General features: G+C 42.6%; 1 protein-coding gene across 4 annotated transcripts in view; it reads left to right on the plus strand.

Moving 5' to 3' along the window:
- Positions 1-12,279: 12,279 nt before the first annotated feature.
- The window catches only part of UXS1 (UDP-glucuronate decarboxylase 1), a 62,537-nt gene continuing 49,835 nt past the window's right edge, over positions 12,280-24,981 (plus strand). For 3 of the 4 annotated variants that reach the window (XM_010575691.1, XM_010575694.1, XM_010575693.1), the window contains exon 1: positions 12,280-12,429. In XM_010575691.1, coding sequence (XP_010573993.1) covers positions 12,333-12,429 — 97 coding nt within the window. In that variant the 5' untranslated portion in view covers positions 12,280-12,332. The remainder of the gene's footprint in view (positions 12,430-24,981) is intronic. The other variant, XM_010575692.1, reaches the window with a different exon arrangement.

Below are 24,981 nucleotides of genomic sequence, written 5' to 3' on the forward strand. Positions count from 1 at the left end.
TCTGGAATTAGTGTTTTAATGTTTATTTTAAAAAACAGGAAAAGGTCTGAACAGAAGTGATGCAGCTTCCATTGGAACAGCCAGACAAGATTCTGCTTCAGCATTCATGGACCCTTTGTTATCAACCCCCAATCCAGAGTTTAGTTTGTGTTACACCATGTCCAAAAAAGAGCAACAAAGCTGGTAAAGGGTCTAGAGCACAAGTCCTGTGAGGAGCAGCTGAGGAAACTGGGGTTGTTTAGCCTGGAGAAGAGGAGGCTGAGGGGAGACCTTATCGCTCTCTACAACTACTTGAAAGGAGGTTGTAGTGAGGTGGGTGCTGGTCTCTTCTGTCAAGTAACCAGTGATAGGATGAGAGGAAACAGCCTCAAGTTGTGCCAGGGGAGGTTTAGATTGGATATTAGGAAAAACTTCTTCACTGAAAGGGTTGTCAGACATTGGAACAGGGAAGTGGTGGAGTCACCATCCCTGGAGGTATTTAAAAGATGTGTAGATGTGGTGCTTAGGGACATTGTTTAGTGGTGGCCTTGGCAGTGTTGGGTTAACAGCTGGACTCGATGATCTTAAATGTCTTTTCCAACCTACATGGTTCTATGATGCTATGATCTGGTCATTAAACATGTGGCTTAACACTGTGTTTACAACAAATCACTCTTAGTGATTTACTCTTTTGAAATTTACTTTCCTTATTTTCCTTGCTTTTAACTTGTACCTCAAGGAATTCACCTGATTTCTTCTATGAGGCTATTTACTGACTTGGCAGTGACCCACATTCATAAAAGGCATGTTTTGTATGTACAGCTTCCATTAAATTCACAGGGATTAGAAAGACTGTTAAAAGGTGTATTCTGGAAGAGGGGCAACATATTAAATATTGCAGTGTCTGACTGAATAGCAGTCCCTTAGCTCCTGTCTTCCCTCTCCCTGAGTTAGCTTGCTCCTGCAGGATTGGAAGGAGGTAGTACTAACATAAATAAAAAATTATTCCTCTATCCAAACCAAGCAGTGAGTAGGTAAATTATAAATAGACCTTTCTGAATTTTATCAGATTGAAGTAGAATTATATAAACTATATGATCACTTCTGCTGATGGAAGAGATTTTAAATAACATTTCTCCAGGTCTTATTTGGAAAACTGGATGGCCAGATGATAATTACCCTATTTCCATTTCGAAGTTATTGCCAGAGGAAGCTCAGCTATTGCAGTCTAGCAGAGATCAACACCTCATCAGGCTCAAGAGGCAATTAAACTACTGAAGTCTAAAAAAAATGCAAGCATGAACACTTTTTCAGTGGCTTGCATTAATTGTTCCAAAGGCTTTACTTACCTTCCTGAAATCATCTGTTCTGTAAACTGGGAAGATCTTTTTTTGCATGATGCTAATGGAAATACTATATACATCAAAAGGATGAAAAAATTCCCCTAACTGCCTCACTTCTAGTGACTGATTTCAAATAATAAACCTAAGCAGGTTCAAGGCAAAGTATTTCAATGGGTAAATCAAAGATCTGAGCTGTAGACTGAGTGCTTGCTCTGGCTTTACTGCAGGGATGCATAAATTCTGCACTGGTTACTTTACTATATTCAGAGCTCTACCTTTCCACTCTGTCCAGAGGTATAAAAAGGAAAGACAGATGAGGAAGGAAGTGTCTGTGTGTTTGGGGGAAAATTAACTCTTGGAAAGTTGAAGAGTAAAAAAATAAAAATCATCTCAAGCAGAAGCAATACCCAGGGACAGGCTCAGTGCTGGAAGTAGTATTTTGCAGACAAAGTCATTGAAAATATAAATTAGAAAGTATAAAATGCCGTTTCACAGAAACACCTCCTAGCACCCTCTCCTTCACCCTCTCCTTCCCCTTTCAGCCTGCATTTTTCCTATTTGATTAACAAATATCAATGGCCTTCTGAGTTTCCAAGCCATGTGGACCAAGAGATGGGAAGGAAGCATTTGCAGGAGCAGTGAGCCATTTCACGTAAGCGTACGGAAAGCCTGACCAGACCCCTGCCTCTAGCTGGACATTGTAGCCATGTCAGCAGCACATGTCTGCCTACAAGCGCCAGCTGGAAAACCCCATTCAAGACCACAGAGCATACTTTTGCAGCTCCTTTTGGTGGTCTAATCACATCTACACACAGTGTGGAACATGCTAGTCTGTGACGCCTACACTACAAACCCAATCAATATCCCACACCCTTCCAGGGCCCTTCTCCCCTCGCTTGTTTGCACACATACTGGTTTTGGCTGGGACAGAGATAATTTTCTTCATAGTAGCTAGTATGGGGCTATGTTTTGGATTTGTGCTGAAAACAGTGTTGATAACACAGCCGTGTTTTAGTTATCGCTGAGCAGTGCTTGCACAGCATCAAGGCATTTTCTGCTTCTCACCCCAGCAGTGAGCAGGCTGGGGGGCACAAGAAGCTGGGAGGGGGCACAGCCAGGACAGCTGACCCCAACTGACCAAAGGGGTATTCCAGACCGTATGGTGCCATGCTCAGCAATAAAAGCTGCAGGAAAAAGAAGGAAGGGGGGGACATTTGGAGTGATGGCATTTGTCTCCCCAAGTCACCATTAGGCGTGATGGAGCCCTGCTTTCCTGGAGATGGCTGAACACCTGCCTGCCCGTGGGAAGTGGTGAATGAATTCCTTATTTCGCTTTGCTTACATGCAGCTTTTGCTTTACCTATTAAAGTGTCTTTGTCTCAGCCTATGCGTTTTCCCAGTTTTACCTTTCTGATTCTCTCCCCCTTTCCACCGGTGGGACCTGGCAGGGGAGTGAGAGAGCGGCTGCGTGGGGCTGAGCTGCCTGCCGGGATTAACCCACAAGACCAGCTCTGTACCTTTCTCTTACATAAAAAGCCTTCCTTTTTACTCACTTTGCCCAACCCCTTAGCTTAGCTGTAAGTTGGGCAGATGAAAATTTTGGCCAGGTGTCCACGTGTCTGGACTATTGCCATCCTCTGCTGCTTGTCTATGTTGTCCCCAGGACCTGCACTTGGCAGCCCCCAGCGGGAGCTGTGAGCATTTGAACCCATAGGAGTCATCAAGACTGGCAGTGGGATATACTAGATGGCATGTGAAAGCTGGGAAATACAAAGATTTTTGTGCTGTTGTATCAGCTGTTGCACTCTAATGGTGCTTTTATGTGTGGTCTGACACCAAAACAGTGAGGACCATCAGGAATTTGGTAGTAGGGTGTCCTTCAGCTCCCAGTGAAGGACAATGGCCCTACAGATAGCATCTTAACTAATTGTAGGATGCAATATAGATAGCAACTACTGCTAAAAAGAGAGGTTTCTTTGTCCCTGGTAATACACCGTAACTATTTCCCAAAGTGCATGACCATGTTGAAGGGCATCAGAGGTCCTTAATAGCTGGGGTTTTAATACAGTTTTTGTTCAGGTATAGCTATTTCTATTCAGCAACCACACACAGTACCTTATCCCATAAATGTACAAGTATAGCCTTTACTAAAGCTAGACGAATACAAAGGGTGCCACCTGTAAGAGTATTACAGATTTTATAGTCTCACAAGACTAATTTAGGTGCTATAAGCCATAAGTCTACATGGCTGTAAACATTGAAATAAATAATAAAGGTAGTCAGGAATATCTTGTTGGAACTTCTGTAGACAAGCACACTAATCTCTAGACAAAGCTTGCTGATGTAGTCTTTCGGTATGTCATTTTCTTTAAAAAACAAAAATGGAAAACTACAACTTCCAAATGCATTTTCTTTTGAAATGACCATTGGCATTTGACAAAACCATACAGAAGAGAAATGAATGGCCTAACAGATGGAGTACCAAACTGGTTTTACTTGCACTTGCTCTCCAGTTGGCTGAAGTTAGCAAATGAAGGCTGCATGAGATGCTTGAGTAATCGGAGTCTCTACAGCCAAGTTCATTTTGGGTGAGAGTGGGTGGGGTGAGCCAAGGCACACTACCCAAGTGCCATTCATGTGGATGACACCCTTCCTTCTTCTCTCCTCGTACAAACAACCTCTTCTTTGTAACAGCCATGGAGTATCGGGTGTGGGGAGAAAAAGGGATCAGAAATCTGCTTTAGATTGTTATCATCTGGCATTCTTCTCAAACTCCTTGAGAGAAACATGGATAATTAAAGCTTCTGCTTCAAGATATTTGGGCACCGCTTCTTAGTTTCAACAGACTACTTTCTTTTCCTTTCCCCTTTCAGTACTACTTTCCATCTTCTCCTGCAGATTTCTCTGCTCCTGGGGCCCCATTCATTTGTCCCAGGAAGCTGGCACTGCGGCTTTGCTCTTAAGTTTTGCTACAATTAGTAACTTCAGAAACAGAAGAGCTAATTAAGCCTGGTTTCCAAAGATTTTGTGTCTTGTGGTCGGATTGTTTAGTATCTAATAAATTGTGAGCTCTGATTGAAATTCTCATAGTCGCAGTGTTCATATGTCTTTCTCCTGCATGGACTCTTTGCTGCCTAATAAGAGTTAAGCATAACCTATATATTTTCCACCTGCCTATCACCATTAAATGTATAGGGAAATTAACATCTCTGAAACCTATGCTATTTCAGATGAAACAAGCTGGTGATTAATAAATTACTGAGGGACTAGAGAGACAGGAGAGCAGGGAGAGAGACATAAAGAGACACAGGAATGTGTACATACATTTATACAGGTATGTACCCAGGCTAAAAAATTCACAGCCATCACCAGCACAGACATTGGCAAAATGTCAAATAACAACTCATCTTACTCACATTGCTTGATCCTTTTCAGGGTACTAGTTTAAGCTATCCTGGCAAGAGAGTAATTTTTTCAGTATAATCTACGTGGGCGCAGTTGTGCTATCTGGAAGTGAACCCAGTAAAACTAGGTTGGGAAATGCTTCTGTATGTACAGTAGACATGCTCCTGAGCCATATATTTGTTGAAATTAACAATAACTTGAATCATCATGATGATTTTCCTTTTAATAGGCACTAGAGTTTGAGATCCTGTTCCTACCTAGTCAGCCTATCGCATGTGCATAGAAGAAAGGTTTCCAAACCTTTTTAATCTACAGCCTCCCCCAGACTTCAAGATGTATGTCTCCTGATAATAGCATTACTTTTTTTTCAGAACCTTTTGCAGAATGCTTCAAAGCAGTCCACATGTGGAAACTTCAGGATCTAAGAATACTTCCCAGATGTAGTTCAGGTATATGTTCCAGCTTTGTTTTCATTGCAGTCCTTCCTCAGTTCACCATTCACCTCGCAGTATTGTTTCCATAGCTAAAAAGAGAAGGTTGCACATGGTATTGTCCAGGCCTGGCCTAACCAACTTAGACTAACTGCCTAGTGTGAAGCCCATGATAAATGTAAACTTGCTCATTTATAAAACCTTCCCATGGAAGCACTGGCATAACATGAAAAGATAAATTTCTGATGATTATTTTTGATCTAATAATGCAAATGCTGTATGCATTAGACCTTCACTCTCTTTTGTTAGTTGCTTTTAATAAGCACTGCAGCAATAAATCTTCAGTGCCAATGACAGGTACAAGGTAAAAGTGTGCACATAAGAATTGTCATAATTTTGTCTACGAATAAGTTTCATATTCAATTGTTGACATTGCTTTTACATGATTTGGATATGTATGGGGTATTGCTTTCACCAGCAGTGAATTTATACTCTGTATAACAAGAAAATTCAAGGTTTGGTTGGTTGTTGGGCTGCAACACAATTTCCAAATTCATTTAACTGGTATTCACTAGGGGAATTTACTGTTTATGTAAGACCATAATTTAACTTTGGAAGGCAGCAATGAAAGTTTATTTGGTTAAATCTCATTAGCTACTGGAAAACTTATCTGGAAATTCCTAATCCTCCTTACTTCAGAACAGAAATTTGATACTGTAATTTACCTTGACCATAGGCTATAATTCTAAAGCTTGTAATTGCAAAAGAGAGTAAGGTTACACAGAAGGCTGTTCATTAGTTTCTTTACTCACATGAATATTTCTATTGAGATAACTAAAGCCAATTTATGCAAAGGTGGGCACCCGCCTGGTTTTGTATCTATTCAGCTGTATCCAGAAAAAGAACAAAAGCCCACAGCTAAGTAAAATATGTGGATCTGTGCTTTTGTTTGCTTTGTAAACACCAAACCACAGAATGATTGAGGTTGGCAGGCACCTCTGGAGGTCACCTGGTCCAACCCCCCTGCTCAAGCAGGGCCACCAAGAGCTGGTTGCCCAGGACCATGTCCAGACAGCTTTTGAGTATCTCCAAGGATGGAGACTCCACAGCCTCCCCAGGCAACCTGTGCCAGTGCTGAGTCACCCTCCCAGTAAAATAGCATTTCCTCATGTTCAGAGGGAACCTGCTGTTTTTCAGGTTGTGCCCACTGTCTCTGGTCCTGTCACTGGGCACCACTGAAAAGAGCCTGGCTCTGTCCTCTTTGTACCCTCCCTTCAGGTATTTACGTACATGGATAAGATCCTTCCTTAGCCTTCTCTTCTCCAGGCTCTGAACAGTCCCAGCTGTTTCAGCTTTTCCTTATAGGAGAGATGCTCCAGTCCCTTAATCATCTTAGTGGCCATTCATTGTACTCTCTCCAGTATGTCCATGTCTTTCTCGTACTGGGGAGCCCAGAACTGGACCCAGCACTCCAGGTGTGGCCTCACCAGTGTTGAGTAGAGGGCAAGAATCACCTCCCTTGACCTGCTGGCAACACTCCTCCTAATGCAGCCCAAGATACCATTAGCCTTCTTCACCATGTGGGACCATGGCTGGCTTTTGTTCAGCTTGGTGTCTAGGACCTCCCAGTCCTTTCCAGCTGGTTGGCCTCCAGTCTGTACTGGTGCCTGGGGTTGTTCCTCCTCAGGTGTAGGACTTTGTACTTCTCCTTGTTGAACTTCATGAGGTTCCCGTCAGCCCGTTTTTCCAGCCTGTTGAGGTCCTTCTGGATGGCAGCACAACCCTCTGGCATATCAGCCACTCCTCCCAGTTTGGTGTCATCTGTAAACTTGTTGAGGGTATAGTCTGCTCCATCATTCAGATGAGCCTGCTACATGAGGCTCTTCTGTTTGCAGCTGTCCTAGATCCTTCTTCATAAGGCCATGGACTGTCACAGCTATGGACCACACAAACTTAATAATGCTTCTGTGCTACATTTCCAGAAATGTGTGGGTGTATGTCTTCTCTCTGTCATCCACCTAACTTCTCTGACACTACAGCTAAGGAAATTTGTGGAAGAGGAATGATATCAAACATCAGTAGGAATATGTGCACTCCAAATACATTTCAACTGGGCTGTGATACAGACATTTCTCAGAAACTTCTTTCTATAAATTCAACTGTACAAGTTCTCCAACACCTTTAATGACCTTGTTTACTTTCTGCTTTATTGACAGCATTAGAGTAGTTGAACAGCACTAAGTCTTTTCTGCCTCAGAGGACAAAACACCAATAGATACATCTAGACTGCAGAGCAGATGTGCTCTCCAGCACCTTGCAGTCCTGCTCCTCCAGTTACTCAGCATCAGCCCCTTAACGAAATTAAGCTGATAATCCTCACATTGGTGTAACACAGAAACACTGTCACTGGGGTGGCTTGTAAACCATCTGCCTGAGGCTTGCATGAGGAAAGAAGAAGCAGACCTTTTTTATAGCATACCGCTAAAATGGCTTAAGTCACATCCAGCTAACATTACTTCAAGTAAAGATGCAGGAGAAAAACAGCTTCCCTGTTCCTAGTGCTGCGGTGGCCAGCATAGACTTCCAGCATAAGCCCCAAGTGGGTTTTCTTAACAAAGAGCAGTCCTCAGCCACTATATCACATGCATATTACATGCATATACATTCCTGGCCCACCCCAAATAGGTTTATTCTTGTTCACTTTCTGGGCCGCTGGTACACTGGGAAACAGGCATACAGTTACGACTGCTCTGTACCATCATACAAAGAAGCCATGGGCTTCTTTGGTACTAATTCCAGCATGATCTGGACTGAATCCAACCCAAAATAGATCCATTCAAAGTCACTACTTCCCAAGTGCTGTAGGGTAGAACGATGCCAATTAAAAAGCTCCAAAGGGCTCGGGGAAATTATGAAATGTAAACCAGCAGTGAACGAATAACTTACTTGCTGACCTAGCCTAATAAACTAGCTTCTTTGATGGGTGATAAAAGAACTCCGAGGAACAGTGGTTTTAACTGCTCACAAGTTTTTATAATCAGTAATTTAGCCACTATCTCTGCTATTTCATTCTGACCCAATTACCAGAGAATCTTGCATGTGGCCTTCTGCGCTTTCAGAATAGATATAGCACCTTAAAATCTTTTTCCAACTTTGAAAATGTACAGGGCTGTCTTCAGTTGCCTCAGGGGAAAAATGCGTCATGAAGAATAAATACTTTATGGAGGTAATGCTACCAGTCAATTTAGGAATGTTGTTTGACTTTTTTTAATCTAGTCAGTCAGTATATCAATTTCAAGCCTGCAGCCTGAAGCAACTTTTCTGAGTAGCGTTGTGTGTTGGGTTTCTACATACTTAATGTAAAAAGGAGAGCTAACTTTTACAGAATGAAATCTTGGGACTACTCCCACATGATACCTAACAAAATGCGTTAACAAAATACATGGACTGCACTGTAGTTTGAAATACAATTATTTCCTTATATGTTATAATTTATTCTTTGCAAATAGCTGTCTAAATCATTAAATGATTCACCTAATTTCTGAAAATCTGTATTTAAGTAGTTATTTTCATATTATGCTTTGACACCTGCTTGTTTGTTTGTTCACATTCACTTGATGATATGTCTCTTAATTTGTATGTTTTCAAGGTCTGGGATTGTCTCAATTCTGTATTCACATAATACTTAGGGCAGTTGTGATCTAGTTGTATTTGAAACTGTTTATTGCCATCACCATCCAAATCATAAATAATAACTGTCTGAAGCACTTGGCAGCTTTTTTTTCTTTTGAGATGTTAACATTAAAAGAATTTACTCTGTTCCCAGAACTGCATGTTCTCTTTTCATCAGTCTTATAAAAACACACACAAACCCTCAAACTTCTAACTTTCCCTGAAAAGAAACACTACTAGTTTTAACTCTTTTTTTTGACATGAGTTCCCCTCCCCACTATGATCTGCTGTTAAAAGTAGAGTTCACCAAAAAAAGACTCACACTCCAATCTTTTTTGAAAAAAACCTATTTTCACATTTTTACTATCTGGCATTAGTTTTTCAAGATTATCTAGGGCTTTGTATGACTGGATTGTGCCTATGCAGTACAACAGTATTACTCGACAGAATCATCTGTAGATTAGAGGAGGATCAAAGTACCAGAACAATTCCTCCCAAGTATCACTACCTGTAGGATGCAGCTGAATGGTGAGGAAGGGCACACATAGCTGTGCAACTCTGTGTTGCTTTCTTGGCTACATTCAGCCTTAACTAACTCAGAGACCAAAGTCACAAGAGATGATAATAGCGTGGTAGTAATGGCTTGTTTCTTATTTTTGCGGGGTTTTTTCAGTGCTTTGCAACTCATTTCCTTATCTCATACCCAGCAGTTCTCTCTGCTTGGGTCTCAGTGCTCAGGGTCCACTTCTGTCTCCCAGATCATGCGATGGAATGTCATCTCTTGTAGAAACATGACTGGGACAGAAAGACAAGATCTTTCCTGTAATTACACATGGCAGAAGAGTCTCTCTCATGTGGCATCATGTGGAAATTGTGCAAATTGTGGCAGTTGGGTTTTTTTCTCCGATTCTGGAATAACAGCTGGGTAATTGCATGGTTCTGATCTGGTATCAAGGAAAAGTACGTTGCAGGGGTGCTGTGAATTCTAAGTTCATACTGGTCATTCAGGTAGATACACCTGCACATTCACATTTTTATCATTAAAAAAAGTAATTTTAAAAAATTCTGTAATTTAAAAACCTCCATCATTTTACAGGCTGTGTTTTAGTGAAAAAAAAAATCAAAATGCTCTCATAAAGCACTTTGAGATTTAAAGTTGAAAACTGCAGTACGGGAGACAGAGTACATTGCCTGCAAACCAGCCCAGAGAGAATTGCCTTTAGCTGAGGTCACGCTATCAGCCTGAATAAGATAATGACCTGAAGGCAGATGGATGCCTGCTTCCTGATCTATACCGCACTCCTAAGAGTCAGCACTCAAAACTGTATCATCCCTCAGCCTTGGCACATTTAGCAGCCACTACACACCAGAACCTCTGCTATCGGTGCCAGTCCTTGGCACAAGGTTGTGAATGTGACCAGCTGTATCCTGAAATAAGCATCCCTGCTGTTGGCCATCATGTGCCTGGAGAACTTACAGTGCTTATAAGGAACATGCCTGTAGTTGTAGTCGAGATATGACAGACTTACACTCACCTCCCTGCAGTTAAGTTAGATGTGTTCTGGCTTACTTGGAGTGACATAGACACAGCTGGCCCTCGTGTCATGCATGGCAAACAGCTGGTGCTGTAGAGAGCACAGACAGGCTGCCTCCCACGGGGTTCGCGTCGCCTCCACCGCAAAGTTCCATAAAGCATCCTGCTCCTTTGCTCTCCTTTTCCCATCTTCACGGATTGCAGCCTGCCTCAACGTGTTTCTGCAGCAAAATTGGCCCGAACACCGAGAGTGGTGCCAAGCGAGGTGCCTTACGTAGGCAGCTTGATCGAGTCACGGATTGTGCAGCCCAGCTTAGGGCAGGGCAACTGTTAAAAGTGTCTTGCCTACCCCTAAAGGCTTGTGGAATTGGTATTGTGTATGTGGATACCATTACAGAAAATCCTCACTGAAAACAATGCGAGTTTGAGGTGGTAGGATAGGAATAAGACTGTAATATTCTCTAGCTTTCATGCAGCACTGTTCATCTATAGCTTTTTGATGGCCAAATTTACTCCTGGTATAAAACTCTGTTACTAGTTGAGTGCTCACTATGCAGATGAATTTGGTGCTCCATTGTGTTTTAGATGGTGATATTTTTATTGCCTTTTCTCCACATAGCTACAAGCAGTGGAATTAACAGGCAAGTAAAGTATATCAAATACAAATCAAAGGAAACAAAAGTCAAGAGGAAAGGAGTGGCCTTACAATCAAAGCACAGGGTTAGGAGTTAGGAAATTTCAATTCTCAAGGCTTCCTGAATAAAGTCACTTTGCCTCTCTGGGCCGCAAGGAGATATTCTTAATCACTCTGAACAGCATCATACTGCACCTACCCTTCCCAGACTCCCACATTTGACTGACTTTACTCCTCGTAATAAGGAGGGGGTTAACTCTTGTTAACTGTGTGGGTCTCTGTTTGACAGAGGTCAGTGTTTCTTTGGTGTAAACAAGCTGTATTTCTATACTGAAATTAAAGGATCAAATCTGGTCATTTAATTCAAGAACACTTGTTCTCGCAGTCTTCCCCTGCGGGAGAGGAGTGTTGAGAAAGAATATCCCTTAGAAACTGTGTGAAGGCCGCACTACTCAGGGGGGACGGTTGGGTTGTGGAGGGAGATTTCTCTTCAGATTAAGTGAGTGTATTTTACTGGCAGGAGAACACGTTTTGACACGCGAGGAAGGTGCCTGCCGTCCCAGGCAAATAAGTATCTGTGGTTTGCAACAGGCCACGAGGACTTCGGATGGAAGCTGCAGTAGGAACGTAAACCATTTTAAAGGAACTGCAATCTCGTTATCCTGGACAGAGGCAAATTCATAAACTGTTACTTTTGGGGGGAGGGGGAATCCCAAGGTTTTTCATTTACCATAGCAAAGAGATGGAAAGCACATCTGGGATGAGGCAAACGGTGCCTCCAAAGCACGACGCGCTGAAGGAGGCAGCGTGACACACATTTTGTCCGTGTGTGTGCCCATGTCTGTCCGTCCGTCCGTCCCGGCGGGTCACCACCCAAGGGCCACCACAGGAGGCCACCGGTGACCAAGGCCGCCGAGGCTGAAGCACCCCGAAAGCCCAGGCCCGGGGCACGGAGAGGCTGCGGACGCCCTCCCTTTCCCTCAGGCACTCTCTGTGGGAGGCAGCCTCTAGCCGAGCACCCGCCGCTTGTTACGAAGTAAAGACGAACGGTCCCCGCGGTAACGCAGCCCCACAGCCCAGCCCGGGAACCGGCAGAGACGGCGCCCTCACAGCGATCGCGAACTGCGCATGCGCCGCCGCCGTTCCGGCCGCCGACCGCATCTACCGCGGGTGGGAGGGGAGGGAGGGAGGACAGGCGGGAGAGCGGGTGGGCGCCACTGCGCCTGCGCGGACGGTTCCCGGGCGGGGAGGGGGGGAGCCGAGCGGAGCCGAGGGGAGCCGAGCCCAGTGGCGTGGCCGGCCGTGCAGGCTCCCGGCGCTGCGTGCCGCTGGGCATGGTGAGCAAGGGGCCGCTGCTGCGCTTGTTGACCGCCATCAACCGGAGGAGGATGAAGCTGCTCATGGGGCTCGCCTTCGTCGCTTATGTCGCTTGTGAGTGAGCTGGGGGGGGGGTGTGGGTCCGGCCCGGCCATTCATTGCTCGCTAGAAGGTGGCGGCGGTTCCTCCCGCGCCTCGTTGCTCTCTGTCCGGTTGCGAAGCGTCGGGGGGGGCTGAGGGGCTTCCTCCCCGCAGCCCGCCTCCCCGCCCTGCTGAAACTTCCCCAAGTCCGGCGGGTTGCCGGCTAGGCCGTGGCGGAGGACGCCCGTCAGGCATCTTTCCCTTGCCCCGTCCCGGGGAAGGACCACCCGCCATGCCCCCCACCCCCCTCGGCGGCCGTTGGGGCCGGCTTCCTGAGGGGACGGGCGGCCGCGCTCCTTCCCGCTCGGCGCCCCGCGGGAAGGGGCGGGCGGCCCTTCAGGCCGAGCCCCAGGCGTGAGGTGAGGAGAGAGGCTGAGGGGGAGCGGTGGCAGCGAGACGTGGCTCCGAGGAGTGGAGTGTTTCCGCAGGCGAGCTCCTCAGACCGCTCTTTGTCCGCCTTGGTCTTAACCTGGTAGCGGCGTGAGGGAAGTTTTCCAGGGCAGGCCTCGTGTTCTGGTTTTTGCAGACTCCTCCGATGTCCTTTGGGGGGGTAAATAAATGTTTGTTTGTTTGTTAGCTCAGCACGGAGCTGGAGTCTTAAGAGCCTGACGAGGGGCACGAAGGCATTTGGGAAGATCTTAGAATAACCACTGACAGGGATGTTTATGACTTCAGTTATTAGGCGTGAGTCAGTCTCAGATTTATAACGTTGTCCTGTCAGCTCTCTTCCTTTCTGGTCCAGATTTTTCTGTTGCACTTTTCAAATTTAGTTTATTGCATGTTGGCCTGCTTTAGTTGTAGACTTAAGCTGATTTTATGTAGATGGAACATCGTGAGGAAGGATCTTTGAAGCCTTGTCCGCTTGGCTAGGGACAAGTGATTCTCTCGATGCTTCAAAGCGCATATAGGTGAGCTAGCTTTGGGGATGGGTGTGTGCATCAGATTTAGGATCCTCCCTTTGCATTTGGGAGGGTGGAGAGGTACAGCTCAAGTTATTTGGCAGAAGGGGTGGTGTTTCCTACCCCAGAAACACGGCATAGGAATTCACTTTACTACCATATGTTACCGTGTTAGCAGGACCTCATTATTTAGATACTGCTGTTATCGTTGAAGTTGTGTGCCAGCTCTGACTCTTAGGACAGTTTGTTTGTCCAAGTGACTTCAGGTCCCATGCATATTGAAGCAGGGACAGCTTAATGTCTGTTTTCCTTTTGAAAGAGTTTGATGTTTTGCCAAAAATGATACTTAATTTTGAAAACAATGTTGCTACGCTGCTGTGAAAATACTGGAACTGAGTGGCAATTGACATGGTCATTGGGACCTGGCTATTGATTAGATTCTGTGCACGGTAGTTGGTCTTTGCTTTCTAGCTTTGTGAGTAAAAGTTACCCTTAAGGAAGGGAAAAACTGTCATATGATTTTGGTTGTTTGGGCTGTAAGTCATAGAAGTCTTCCTGCAGCTTGTTTCTGGTTGTTCTTCGGGATTCAGAAAAAATGGAGGAGGAGAAGGACTACAGGTCAGTGTGGCAAAAAGTAGCTTGAAAAGGGAATAGGTTGGTGTCTGATGGGAGTATGTTTTTTGCAAATGTAACATGTTGCTGTGCTTTTCAATCTTTTGACTAGTGGTCAAAAGTAGTGGAATCATTAATTATGGCTCTGTCTTCAATATAGTATGCTAGCAGATGCCACTGGTCTAACAGATTGTAGAGAGACTATTTTTTGGTTTCTTTTCTATGGAGGTGATTATGATCCCATCCCCCTATCCTAAAAGTGTACTCCGTGCAATATTACTGAATCATCACTGTGCTCTGGTTGCAGTCAGATAATGCCAGACTAAAATAGCATAGAATCTGAGAAAACTGATCTGCTGGTGTAGGTGTATGTGCTGGCACTTCTTACATTCCTTCTTTCTCAAGCACTCTCCAAAAGACTAAGTGTTTTCAGGCTGTGCACCTCCTTTCCGTGAATTTCCATTCAGTGTCAGTACATGGGGAATCAGATTTGGAGCACATTGTGTTGCAGGGAATGAAATACTTGGCAAGTACATTATTTTTTTATGAACTAGGAGATAGGACTTTTTTGATAGTGCCATTTTGTCAGTTTGTGTGTGAAACCCTGAGAGAATGTTTAGGGAGTATCTTTTCTAAAAGTGTCTTATTTCGTAAAAAGCTTCTGACATTGAATGCAAATTTGTTACAAACGTGCCTGAAGAACTTCTCTGTGAGGGTTTGCAAACTGGAGGAAGAGCTTATTACAGGCGGTTGAAAGGCTCTCTGCTATCTCACTCTCGAGAGTCATTGAGGGGCTCTCTTGGTAGTTTCACAGCACAAGGTGTTGGATGGCTAAGCTGGCTTAGGTATCCCTGCTCCACATCTCCCACTTCTCACCAGCATCCACCATGTACAAGGACTTAAATTTCTGTGCTGTGCACCAGCTAAAGGCAGTGGTCTGGACTAAGATCACCTTTTCAGATTATAACCGTTTGGCAGTGTGGGTATTCAGACAGCTGTTTTGGCCCAACGGAGGAGGCTGTGCAGTGGTGAAATGGGCAGCTGGAGTGCTGTTTGCAGCGTTGCCATCATGTGCTTTGCAGGTCTACAATTAGTGTCTCGCCTAAGAAGTCTTGTTGACTTTGGTTAAAGTGCCACCATGACGTGAGGTGCACAGTCAGGCTCATGTTAAAGGTACCTAGAACTCTTTTTATGGACTTCACTGGTTTCCCTAGCGGCACTTAGAGTAAGAAGGATCATTACTTTACATCTGGGTTTGAATTAAAGTGATATTTGATGTCTCTTTCTATTATTAAATTAATAGAAAACTAATTTCTATTAATTTAAAAAAAGTTGTTCACTTGAAACAGTGTGCTATGCATAGTTTGTCTGTATGAAAATAGAACCCAAAAGGAGCATTTCTATGCAGCAGGCAGTTAAAAGCTGTTGTAATTTAAGCAACTGTTCCCTGGCAAAACTGAAGTGAACAGAGTTTAACTAACATTTACCTTCCCTGTCTGTAGGCCCTAGTTGAAAGGGGTGATTTTATTCTCCACCACCCAATTGATGAATCTGGAGATAGTGCAGCTAGGGAGCTGTCTGAATCACTCTGTAATCTGGTAGGATGCTACTCTTTTTTTTTTTTTTAAATATTTTTCAGAATTAGCTCAGTTGACTCACTTGCAGTGCTGTCTCCTTCTGTGAACATTGCATAGCTATACTGTGCTACGTATGATGGGAAGCCTTGCCCAAAGGTTGAATTTTCATTGCTCTTTTAGAGGGACAAAGTCTTCCTTTACAGATTTTCTCTGGTTTAACCCCCAGCAAGATACTGCAGGAGTGCTAGCACTAACTGAAGGAGAGGGGGAGAATGTGGAGGTAGACTGAAACAAATCCTTTCAGTTACGGGCTGCACTTGCATCATCTTGAAGCCTTTGTGAAACCACAGCTTAAGAACATGAGGTGATTATAAACACAAGTGAAGTGGATTTAATTGATTTTTGTTGTCTGTAACAAGAAATGTAGATGGATCATAAACCAGCAACCAATTAAATAGATATTGTAAAAAAAAAAAAAATCCAGTGCCATCACAATATGAGTAACTTATGTGCAGGCTGAGAGTTTGGATTCTTTGGGGTTTTTTTGTTTGTTTTGTTGTTTTTTTTAAAAAAGCCCACCTGTTTGTGGGTTGGTATGTCAATACATGGACACCTTCAACTCATTCCCTTTGAAGTTTTATATGTTTATTCAGCTTTATGTAGGCATACTGAGATGCTTTAGTGAGGCTATCTTTGTAGAATCAGGACTTTAAGTTGTTGGAAATAACACTGTAATATCTTGTAGCCAGAATTTAAAGACCAGAGCTTGTCAATCTGTATGGTTTGCTTTAATCTTGGTGCTACTGTAAATAATCTACTGATGTCTTGGTATTACAAGGGAGTTGCATGTTCTTAGTGAAAATAAAGTTAGAGCTCTATTTCTGGTAAAGTATAACAGTTTTCTGTGCTCATTTGTAGATCGAATGGTTCTCGGGAAGTATGTCAGTAGCCTTGTTTCTTCTCCAAGGGAAAAAAGAATGAATAGTAGGGTGCTGTCATGAGATCCAAGATTAAGACCTCGTTACCTTTATAAGATAAATTACAGCACAGCTACTGAAACAACTTAAAAACAAAATGTCAAAATAATGTGAGGGAAGTACATCCTGCAGTGTAGTGGCTTGACTTCTCCCAGCATTGTTAGTTTCCATGGTTGTTACCCTTTGTTTTACAAGGTTAGCCATTTGGTTTTGTCAGATTTCCATCAGCTGGGAAGAATGTAATGTGCTCTTCTCAGAATATCAAGGTGTGAGTAAGCTTTTCGGTTTGAATCTTACCAGTCCCTTGCATGTTACTTGTCCTGTGTGTGTTCAAAACAAAGGTTAAATGCTACTTAGTGTTGTGTTCCGATAAGCTTTTACTTTCACTTTTCATAAAAGAAAAGTAGCTGTGAATTTGGTCCTGTCCTATTGCTTCAGGCTAGCTGTTTGAAAGTTATTCAGCACTGCTGTGGAGAATACCAGAAATCTCCCTTCCCCAGCTGTTTTACAACTAGAGAGCAGGATTGGCCATGGAAGAGTTAGAAATGGTCTGATGTGACATCAGGCTTGCCTGCTTTTTGTGTCAGCATGCCATGGATTCTCCACCAAAACAAACAACCCAAAAACATTTGCTTGCTGGCTTCATGTCCTGCAGAGCTGCCTTTCATCTGTGGGTTTATGCAAATAAGTTAACTGTCTTCAGCAGCTTCCAATTCCCTGCTCATCAGGCTTCCAACTAGCCGTAGCCATGTAGCTTGTGAAAATTTGTTCACGCTTCAGCTGAGTTTGTCAGAAATAGATGGACTCCAACTCTGCTTGGCTAGCCATGATGTTTTAAACCATTTTTTTGGCATCCTGGAGAAATTCACCCTTACAGTTCCCAGCTTATCTCCATTTAATATCTGTCTTTAGTATTTGTCTTTAATATTTTATCTCCCCTAAGCATTTGTCTTTTCTGTGGCATGTGCAGGAGGTGGTGCTGTCATCATTCTACTCAAGGACAAACAATCTTAGGGCTTTCATCTTCTTTCCCCTCGGTTTTTGCAAAGAGGAAATGTTTCCCTATCATTTATATTGCTTGTTTTATTTCTGTAAGGTTGGTTGACCAAAGCAGAGTTCAGTTGAAACTGGTAGTTTTCAACTTCTCCTTCATGGACCCTAGGGAGGGAGGGAGAGGTGGGGGTTACTGCACCAACTTACCTGAAGGGGTTTGTAAAAGTTAACTGGGAAAAGTGAGTTTGTTTCAGTTACAGTGCTGACCATTGGAGCATGCTGTGAGTCTGCTGAAAACGATCTTGGCAGTCAACAAACTTAAAATGCTGAAGATAATTGATTTGAGTCATGACCCCTCATTTGATTGCTACCCTAATTTGAGTCATGTTACTTTGGGTGGCTGCTCAGTTTCTGGGGTTTGACATGCATGCTGGTGTATCAGAGTTATCTTGGGAGTGTGGAACATTCTCTGCCTCTTTGAGTTTCTTGAAAAATGTCCCACAGTTCTGCTAGCCATGTCTGGGAAACCAAGGGAAGGTCAAGGGCTAAATTAAAGAAGACAGTGCCCTCTCCCCCCCCCTTTTTGTTAAAGAAAAAGGCATTTGAAAAATTAGGGCTGCTGTCTAGATTGGGGAAAGCATGATTTGTGTAAAACTGCATATGCTATATTCCAGTTGTTGAGATAATAGTTCTGCTGCTTTCTCTTTCCTTCACTCAAAATAGGGAGATGTGTGGCCCTAACAACACATGCAGGTCTGTTGGCTTAGAAGGTTTCTCTTGGTTTCTTTAACCTGCTGTGTTGCTTTACAGCAAAGGGAGAAAATGCTTTTCTCAACAAATTTTGTGCCTTTGAATTGTGTAGATCAGATTTATGTGGAGACAGATGTCATTTCATAGTTTGGGTTTTTTTTCATCATCTGCTGCTATTTAAGGAAAGACACTCAGGGTTTTCAGTTCTTTCTCTATTATTAAGTGAAAAGGGGACACAGGGACGTTAGCAATTTAGATTGATAAGCTTTCGCATTGCTAAAATAATTTTGACCTGATTCAGAATGTAATTATTACATGGTACTCCAGTCAGGCATAGGTCAAAGTCCTTCTGTTGTCTCCTTGGGAATTTCAAACCTTTTGTAGGCAGTCAGTGTATTTGCAAACCACTTTGTTGTTTCAAGCCAGTAAATTCAAAGCTAGAAAGTTTTATGATGTTCAGGCACACTCAAATATATATGGTGATGAAAATTGAAGATCCTGTTTGGAACTTCAAAACTGTGAGTTACGTGCATTCTGTTTTTTTGTTGTAAATATTGGATATTTTTTTTCCTGTTTGTAGTAACTGAGAATTGGAGTCTATTACCTTACTTGTGGAAAAATACAAAGGATAGACAAAAATGGATGAGTAGTGGTAAAGAATGATATGCTAAAGATATGAGATAGGAAGGAGTAGAAACACTGAACAGAGAACTGGAAAAAAGACTTAACAGAAGAGCTCGAAAGAATTTGCCATTGGGGAAACAAAGAACAGAATTCAGTCGTAAAGTGACGATGGTAACTGAAATGTTAGAATAAGTATTCATGGTTAGCTTCCCACCCAATATGAAGCTCCATTAACTCTTGTAAAGAAAGAAAATTTGCATAATGTTATATTTCACAGCTGTAGGAGTGTATCAGTTTGCCGAAGTTTAAGTATTTGTTCTTAAGAGAAGATAAAAAAAAGGTTCTGGTGACTGTTACCTTTGTTTTGCTAGGTGATGACTAGCTGAGGGATTGACATAGGGTAGTGGTGTTATCCAAGTTGAAGAGAAAGCATCTTCCCCTTCAGAAAACCTTGTATCCTGGTCTCTAGGGTACTTCCCGTGTGGGAAAACCTACAGTTCCTATCTGCTGTCTTTGATTTTGTTCCTGTAAAGCAGGAACTTTCCTGTTGAACACGATGTCAGTTCAGGAAATATAACAGTATGAACTACGTGCCGTACAGAAATCTGTATAGACATACCAGAGGAGTAGACTTTTTTATTTTTTTATATTCAAATTATTGTACATTCCCCAAAGGCATAACCATAAACATCACCCAGGAAGGTGACATTCCATAATAAAAAGTTATGATGAGTAACTGTATGTTGTTATTGCCACTAATACTGCAACATACTCTAATCAGTCGAATAATTTTCTAAAGCAAATTAACAAACTACTGGAACTACAGGTAGGATGCAATCGAGTTGGTTTTTTTTGTTGTTGAGGAATCTAGACTATAAAATGCAGTTTGAAATGCTGTGGCCAGCCAAATCACAGAATGGTTTGGGTTGGAAGGGACCTTTAAAGATCATCTAGTCCCTGCCTATGGCAAGGAGACTGGACATCTTTCACTAGATAAGGTTGCTCAGAGCCCCATCCAACCTGGCCTTGAACACTGCCAGGGATGGGGCATCCACAGCTTCTCTGGGCAACCTGTTCCAGCGCCTCACTACTCTCATAGTAAAGAATTACTTCCTTGTATCTAATTTAAACCTACTCTCTTTCCGGTTAACTCCATTGCCCCTTGTCCTATCACTACAGGCCCTGTTAAAAAGTCTGTCCCCATCTTTCTTATAAGCCCCCTTTAAGTACTGAAAGGCTGCAATCATGTCTCCCCAGACCCTTCTCTTCTCCAGGCTGAACAACCCCAACTCGCTCAGCCTTTCCTCATAGGAGAGGTGTTCCAGCCCTCCGATCATCTTTGTGGTCCTCCTCTGGCCTTGCTCCAAGAAGTCCATGTCTGTCTTGTACTGGGGACCCCTCAGCTGGACGCAATACTCCGGGTGGGGTCTCACGAGAGTGGAGTAGATAGAGGGGGAGAATCCCCTCCCTCAACCTGCTGTCCACGCTTCTTGTTATGCAGCCCAGGATGCGGTTGGCTTTCTGGGCTGCAAGCGCACGTTGCCAGCTTGCATCCAATTTTTCCTCCATCAGTACCCCCAAGTCCTTTTCTGCAGGGCTTCTCTCAGTGCATTCATAACCCAGTCTGTACTGATACTGGGGATTACCCCGACCCCGGTGCCAGACCTTGTGCTCGGCCTTGTTGAACTTCATGAGGTTTGTATTTGCCTACTCCTTAAGCCTGTCAAGGTCCTTCTGGATGTCATCCCTTCCCTCAATGGCACTACTCGGCTCGGTATCATCCGCAAACGTGCTGCGGGTGTGCTCAGTCCCACTGTCTGTGTCTTTATTAGTACCGGTCACAACACCAACGCCCGAGGGACACCACTTGTTACTGATCTCCCTTTGGACATTGAGCGGTTGACCACAACCCTTTGGATATGGCCACCCAACCAGTTCCTTATCCATTGAGTAGTCCATCCATGAAACCTGTGTCTCTCCAATTTAACAAGATGTTGTGTGGGAAATAAGTTTCCTAAAGGAAATAAGTTTTCTTTACATTATTACATATCTAATTGAGATTTGTAAAAGAATTAAATTAAGACTTTAATGCATCTCTAATAATAAGCATTTTATGAGCTCCCTTTGCCTACTTTTCCTTTTTGTCAAGTTTTTCTCTGGAGACAAAAAGCTTATTCCTACCAGGAGACTGAAGCTGCTGAGTGACTATGGAGAGTCAGATTTACGGAAAAAAAAAGAAACAACGTTTTGAATGACATTGCATCTCTTTGAAATAGAAAGTTTGGCTGAAGCAATTCACTCTAGACATTCAGAACTTACAATCTTGCTCTAGAAATTCAGTTTATGACCGTATATCAATTCATATTGTTCCTACATGCTGTTTCTGTTGATAGTGAGATCTGTTTGAAATGAACATCGTCTTGTACTCTTTTTATTCTGAGGAGTAGAGGTTGTAAGGAGGGGGATACAGGGATAAATTCCTGTGTTTTCAGCTATATCTACTTAGACAAAAATTTGTGTAAAAGTTTTTTTAACTGAGTGTCTTGAGTATGCAAACAACAAAGCCATTGGGAAAGAAAATGGTTTTAAAAGAGATTGCATTTTTTTTTTGTACATTTGGGTCTCCTTGGGCATCATGGTCTCTCTTTTCAAAACATCTGTTTTAAAATGTATGTGATGCTGAAACTAATATTGTCACTAATAATTTCGGATTATGAGTGGTTATTACTGTCAGTGCCTTGAGATAGTCTATGACTTGATTTTAATGTTATTTAAAGAGACCCAGAGAAGAGGGTTTATCCTGGGGTAAAGGCACAGGCTCCCTTTGAGATTCTGTTTTTTCCCACTTTCAGATTGTGATAGTGTTATTCTTCTGGTTCCCAGCCTACTGTGGATGAGTTAATTAAGGCATGCAAGGTTTCTGGAGTAGTAATGTGTGGTTTATAGAAACCTATACAGTAAGTATTATTGCAGATGACAGACTCAGAGGACATTCAGGTGAAAGCATACATCCTTTTCCTATATTCTGAGGATCTAGAAGAATCATTCTTGCCTGCTATGAAGTGCAGCTGGTCAGAGTTAAAATTCTGACTATGATAGATAGGGAAGTGTCCATTTAATCATGGATGCTCAACAGCAAATTGCTTGGGATTTCTGTTGTACTTTATTGAGTGTGACTTAACAGATTTTGTGTTTGTTTTTGTTTTGTTTACTTCATGTAGGCAGGGTTGGCTTGTATCCAAAGGATAGCTCTTGGAATATTCCTTGCTGAAAGTAGCCCAGTCATTGTACTGCTCTGCATCTGGCATAATTTCGGAAAGGGTCTTCTCTAGAAAAACTAGACAAACCTTTAAATTTCCAGGAATATAAATGTATTCGGTAGAAAGAAAACCATTCTTTACTCATCTGTGACTGAATGGCTTTTGTTTAAGGTAGTTTTGAGATGTTTTGGAAATCTACAACAATTTTACCATAAGGCTGTGCTTGCCAAATAGTTCCAGCTTTATCTCTCAGAGGCTGGAGGGAAAAAAAAAAACAAAAAACAAACCAAACAAAAAAAGAGGATTGGGGTTTTCTGAAGACCATGAGTGATTAATGTTTAGTTGGCAAAATGTAAATACCTCTTTAATAACAACACTGTGATTAAGGCTTTAAGAAACAAATCTACTCTTTTCTAAAAGTACAGCTCTTTATCACTTCATCCAAGGCATATCATTCTCCTCTGGAAGCTGTCACTTTAATGTCTGTGGGAGTGATTAATGTCTCTGATGTACTTTTAATCTTCATGATACTTGCAATTAATCCTTGCAAAAACACTACAATAAATTGTTCTCATTATTTTATGGAAGGGATGCAGAGGGGAAAAAACATCCCAGAAAAGATCGAGCCCAAATAGGACTACACCTTTCTCCTGCAGGCTGTTAAACCAGGCTTTCATGTGTCTCAGAAAAATCTGGATATTCTGATCTCTTCCCTAATGGCAATTTATTAGTACCTTAATCTGTCATTGGGTGAGGTTTACAAATAGTCTTTGAGAGAATAAGCAGAACCTTTATTTCTTCTCTCTTGTGGGTGAGGGTCTTAATTGTTTGGTTACAAATCATGCTTTTGTTTGTCTAGTTGAATTAATCATGAGTTCTTCCCTTGCGCAGAGTTTCAGGAGATGGCAGGAAGACTCTCTGCCCATGAATGCTCTCTAGCTCAATCAATAGGAAGTTCTTTATACAGTATGTACTGTGTGTGGCTGTGGGGGGTGAGGCTGTTAAATCTGTAAGGTTTGAGAATTGGCATAGGACTATTATCCTGAATGAATACCACTTGGCTTAAAAGATATGGCTTTAGAGTTGGAATTTTTTTTAATTGTATTTTTTTAAGACTGGCTTTTACAGTGAGGTGCTCAGTTATGTTAGTGTTTGCTCAAATTGGGTCCATTAGGAATGTGATGCTTTTGAAAACTGGGTTTATGTGGAGTGCCTGATTCATGACCTTGCTGGTATGGAAGCTTTTTTAACCATCCACATGTCTGCAGCTTTTGGTGCCTGAACTTGGTGGGCCTGTCAAGGGGTTTTACAGTGCCTGTGAGGGATTTCATCTTGGATTCAGGCTTGTAATTCTGGATCATTCTGCTTGTGGATTTGGGCCCACTTGCCTTAATATGTCTCCATCATTCTTGCTTGAATATCAAACTGGCCTTGGCATAACCTTTAGGGCAAGAAAGCAACAAGTCAAGGAAATCTTCTGTAAGTCATAGTCACGCTGCTGGTTCTGCAGCTGTGTAAGCCCATTATATAAACAGCTGTGATGTGCATTTAGCAAAAAACCAACAAAACCTTTCTTCCACTGTAGTGCAAAACTTTACCTCTGATCCCTTCAACCTTGACGTAAGCTGTATGTGAACATGCAGTAGCCGAAGAGATCCTCCTTAGAATTGTGTGCTCAGAATCCTTTGTGAGGGCTGTATGTTCAAGCGAGTTTCTGCAGCACCTCTCTGCATGTGAGAGAGACTTCAGGGTTCTTCAAATCCCTCCATATGGTATTTCCGATGTGGTTCGTTTTGCAGTTTCATTCTTTTTTGCAATGGTACAAAACTACGCTTCCTAGAAGTTTAATGGAAGGTCATTTACTCCTACAGAACTGGGATATCAAGCATAGTGTTTCTGGAAGTACACAAATGCCTCTCTGAGCTCCCCTTCCGTGCTGTGGACACTGAGCACACACAATTAACGTGTTTTCTTTAGAAAGCCTGTTTCTTGTATGCAATATAGCTGCACTGTCTTTGCAACAAAACTGGCAGGTTAGTATCTGTGGTGCAGCTGGCAAGTCATTTTTTCATCAATTCCTGCTTCACCATCTAAGCCCAGATGTTTCCTGCCACTGTGTAAACAATATGTTATGTTATTTGTTCGGGTTTCTGTAGCCCAGAAAAATAACTGCTTGTAAGTATAGCTGAGTAATGTATAACTTGAGAATTCTGTACCTGTAGTTGCCAGATGGTCATCATTCACTGAAAAAAAATAAAAGTTTTTCCATCAAGGTTATCATAAATAATTATGAAGTCCCAGCCAGAGGGTGAATAGCTTGAATTTAACTTAGTGCTCAGCACTGTATCCCTTTTCCCACAGAGAATTTACTTTATCTAATTAACATAAAATCCACAGTGTTTTTTAAATTTGGTTAGATTTTATTGATCATCTGCTCTAATGTAAAGCTTCCTTATCTTTTCCCCAGAAGATGACAGAGGTTTTGTGATGACACTACAGATATTGCAGTGCCCTCTTACCGTTTGTTTGATAGTCTGTCATGTATTCGTTTTACTCTTTGAATTACTCAGTGGCACACAGGAGTTAAAGACAGTTCAAGTAGCTTTGCCATCCCCTGAAGGGTGGAACGGCGACTGCAGTACCGCATTCTCACTTGTGTCCTCCCCACTCCTCTTTCCTGGGTATGTTTCCTTTCTTCTCTTGCCTGGGAGGTGCCTGTGACTGTAGCAGAATTTTTTGGTTTCTTCTTTCTGTAACACCTCACCATTTGCTTGAGATCAATAAGTAATAATCATGAAAATGTATGTGCAAACCCTGAATCTAGGCAAAATAC

The sequence above is a fragment of the Haliaeetus leucocephalus genome, unplaced genomic scaffold (assembly GCF_000737465.1).
Source record: "Haliaeetus leucocephalus isolate CR32 unplaced genomic scaffold, Haliaeetus_leucocephalus-4.0 Scaffold495, whole genome shotgun sequence".
Taxonomy (NCBI): domain Eukaryota; kingdom Metazoa; phylum Chordata; class Aves; order Accipitriformes; family Accipitridae; genus Haliaeetus; species Haliaeetus leucocephalus.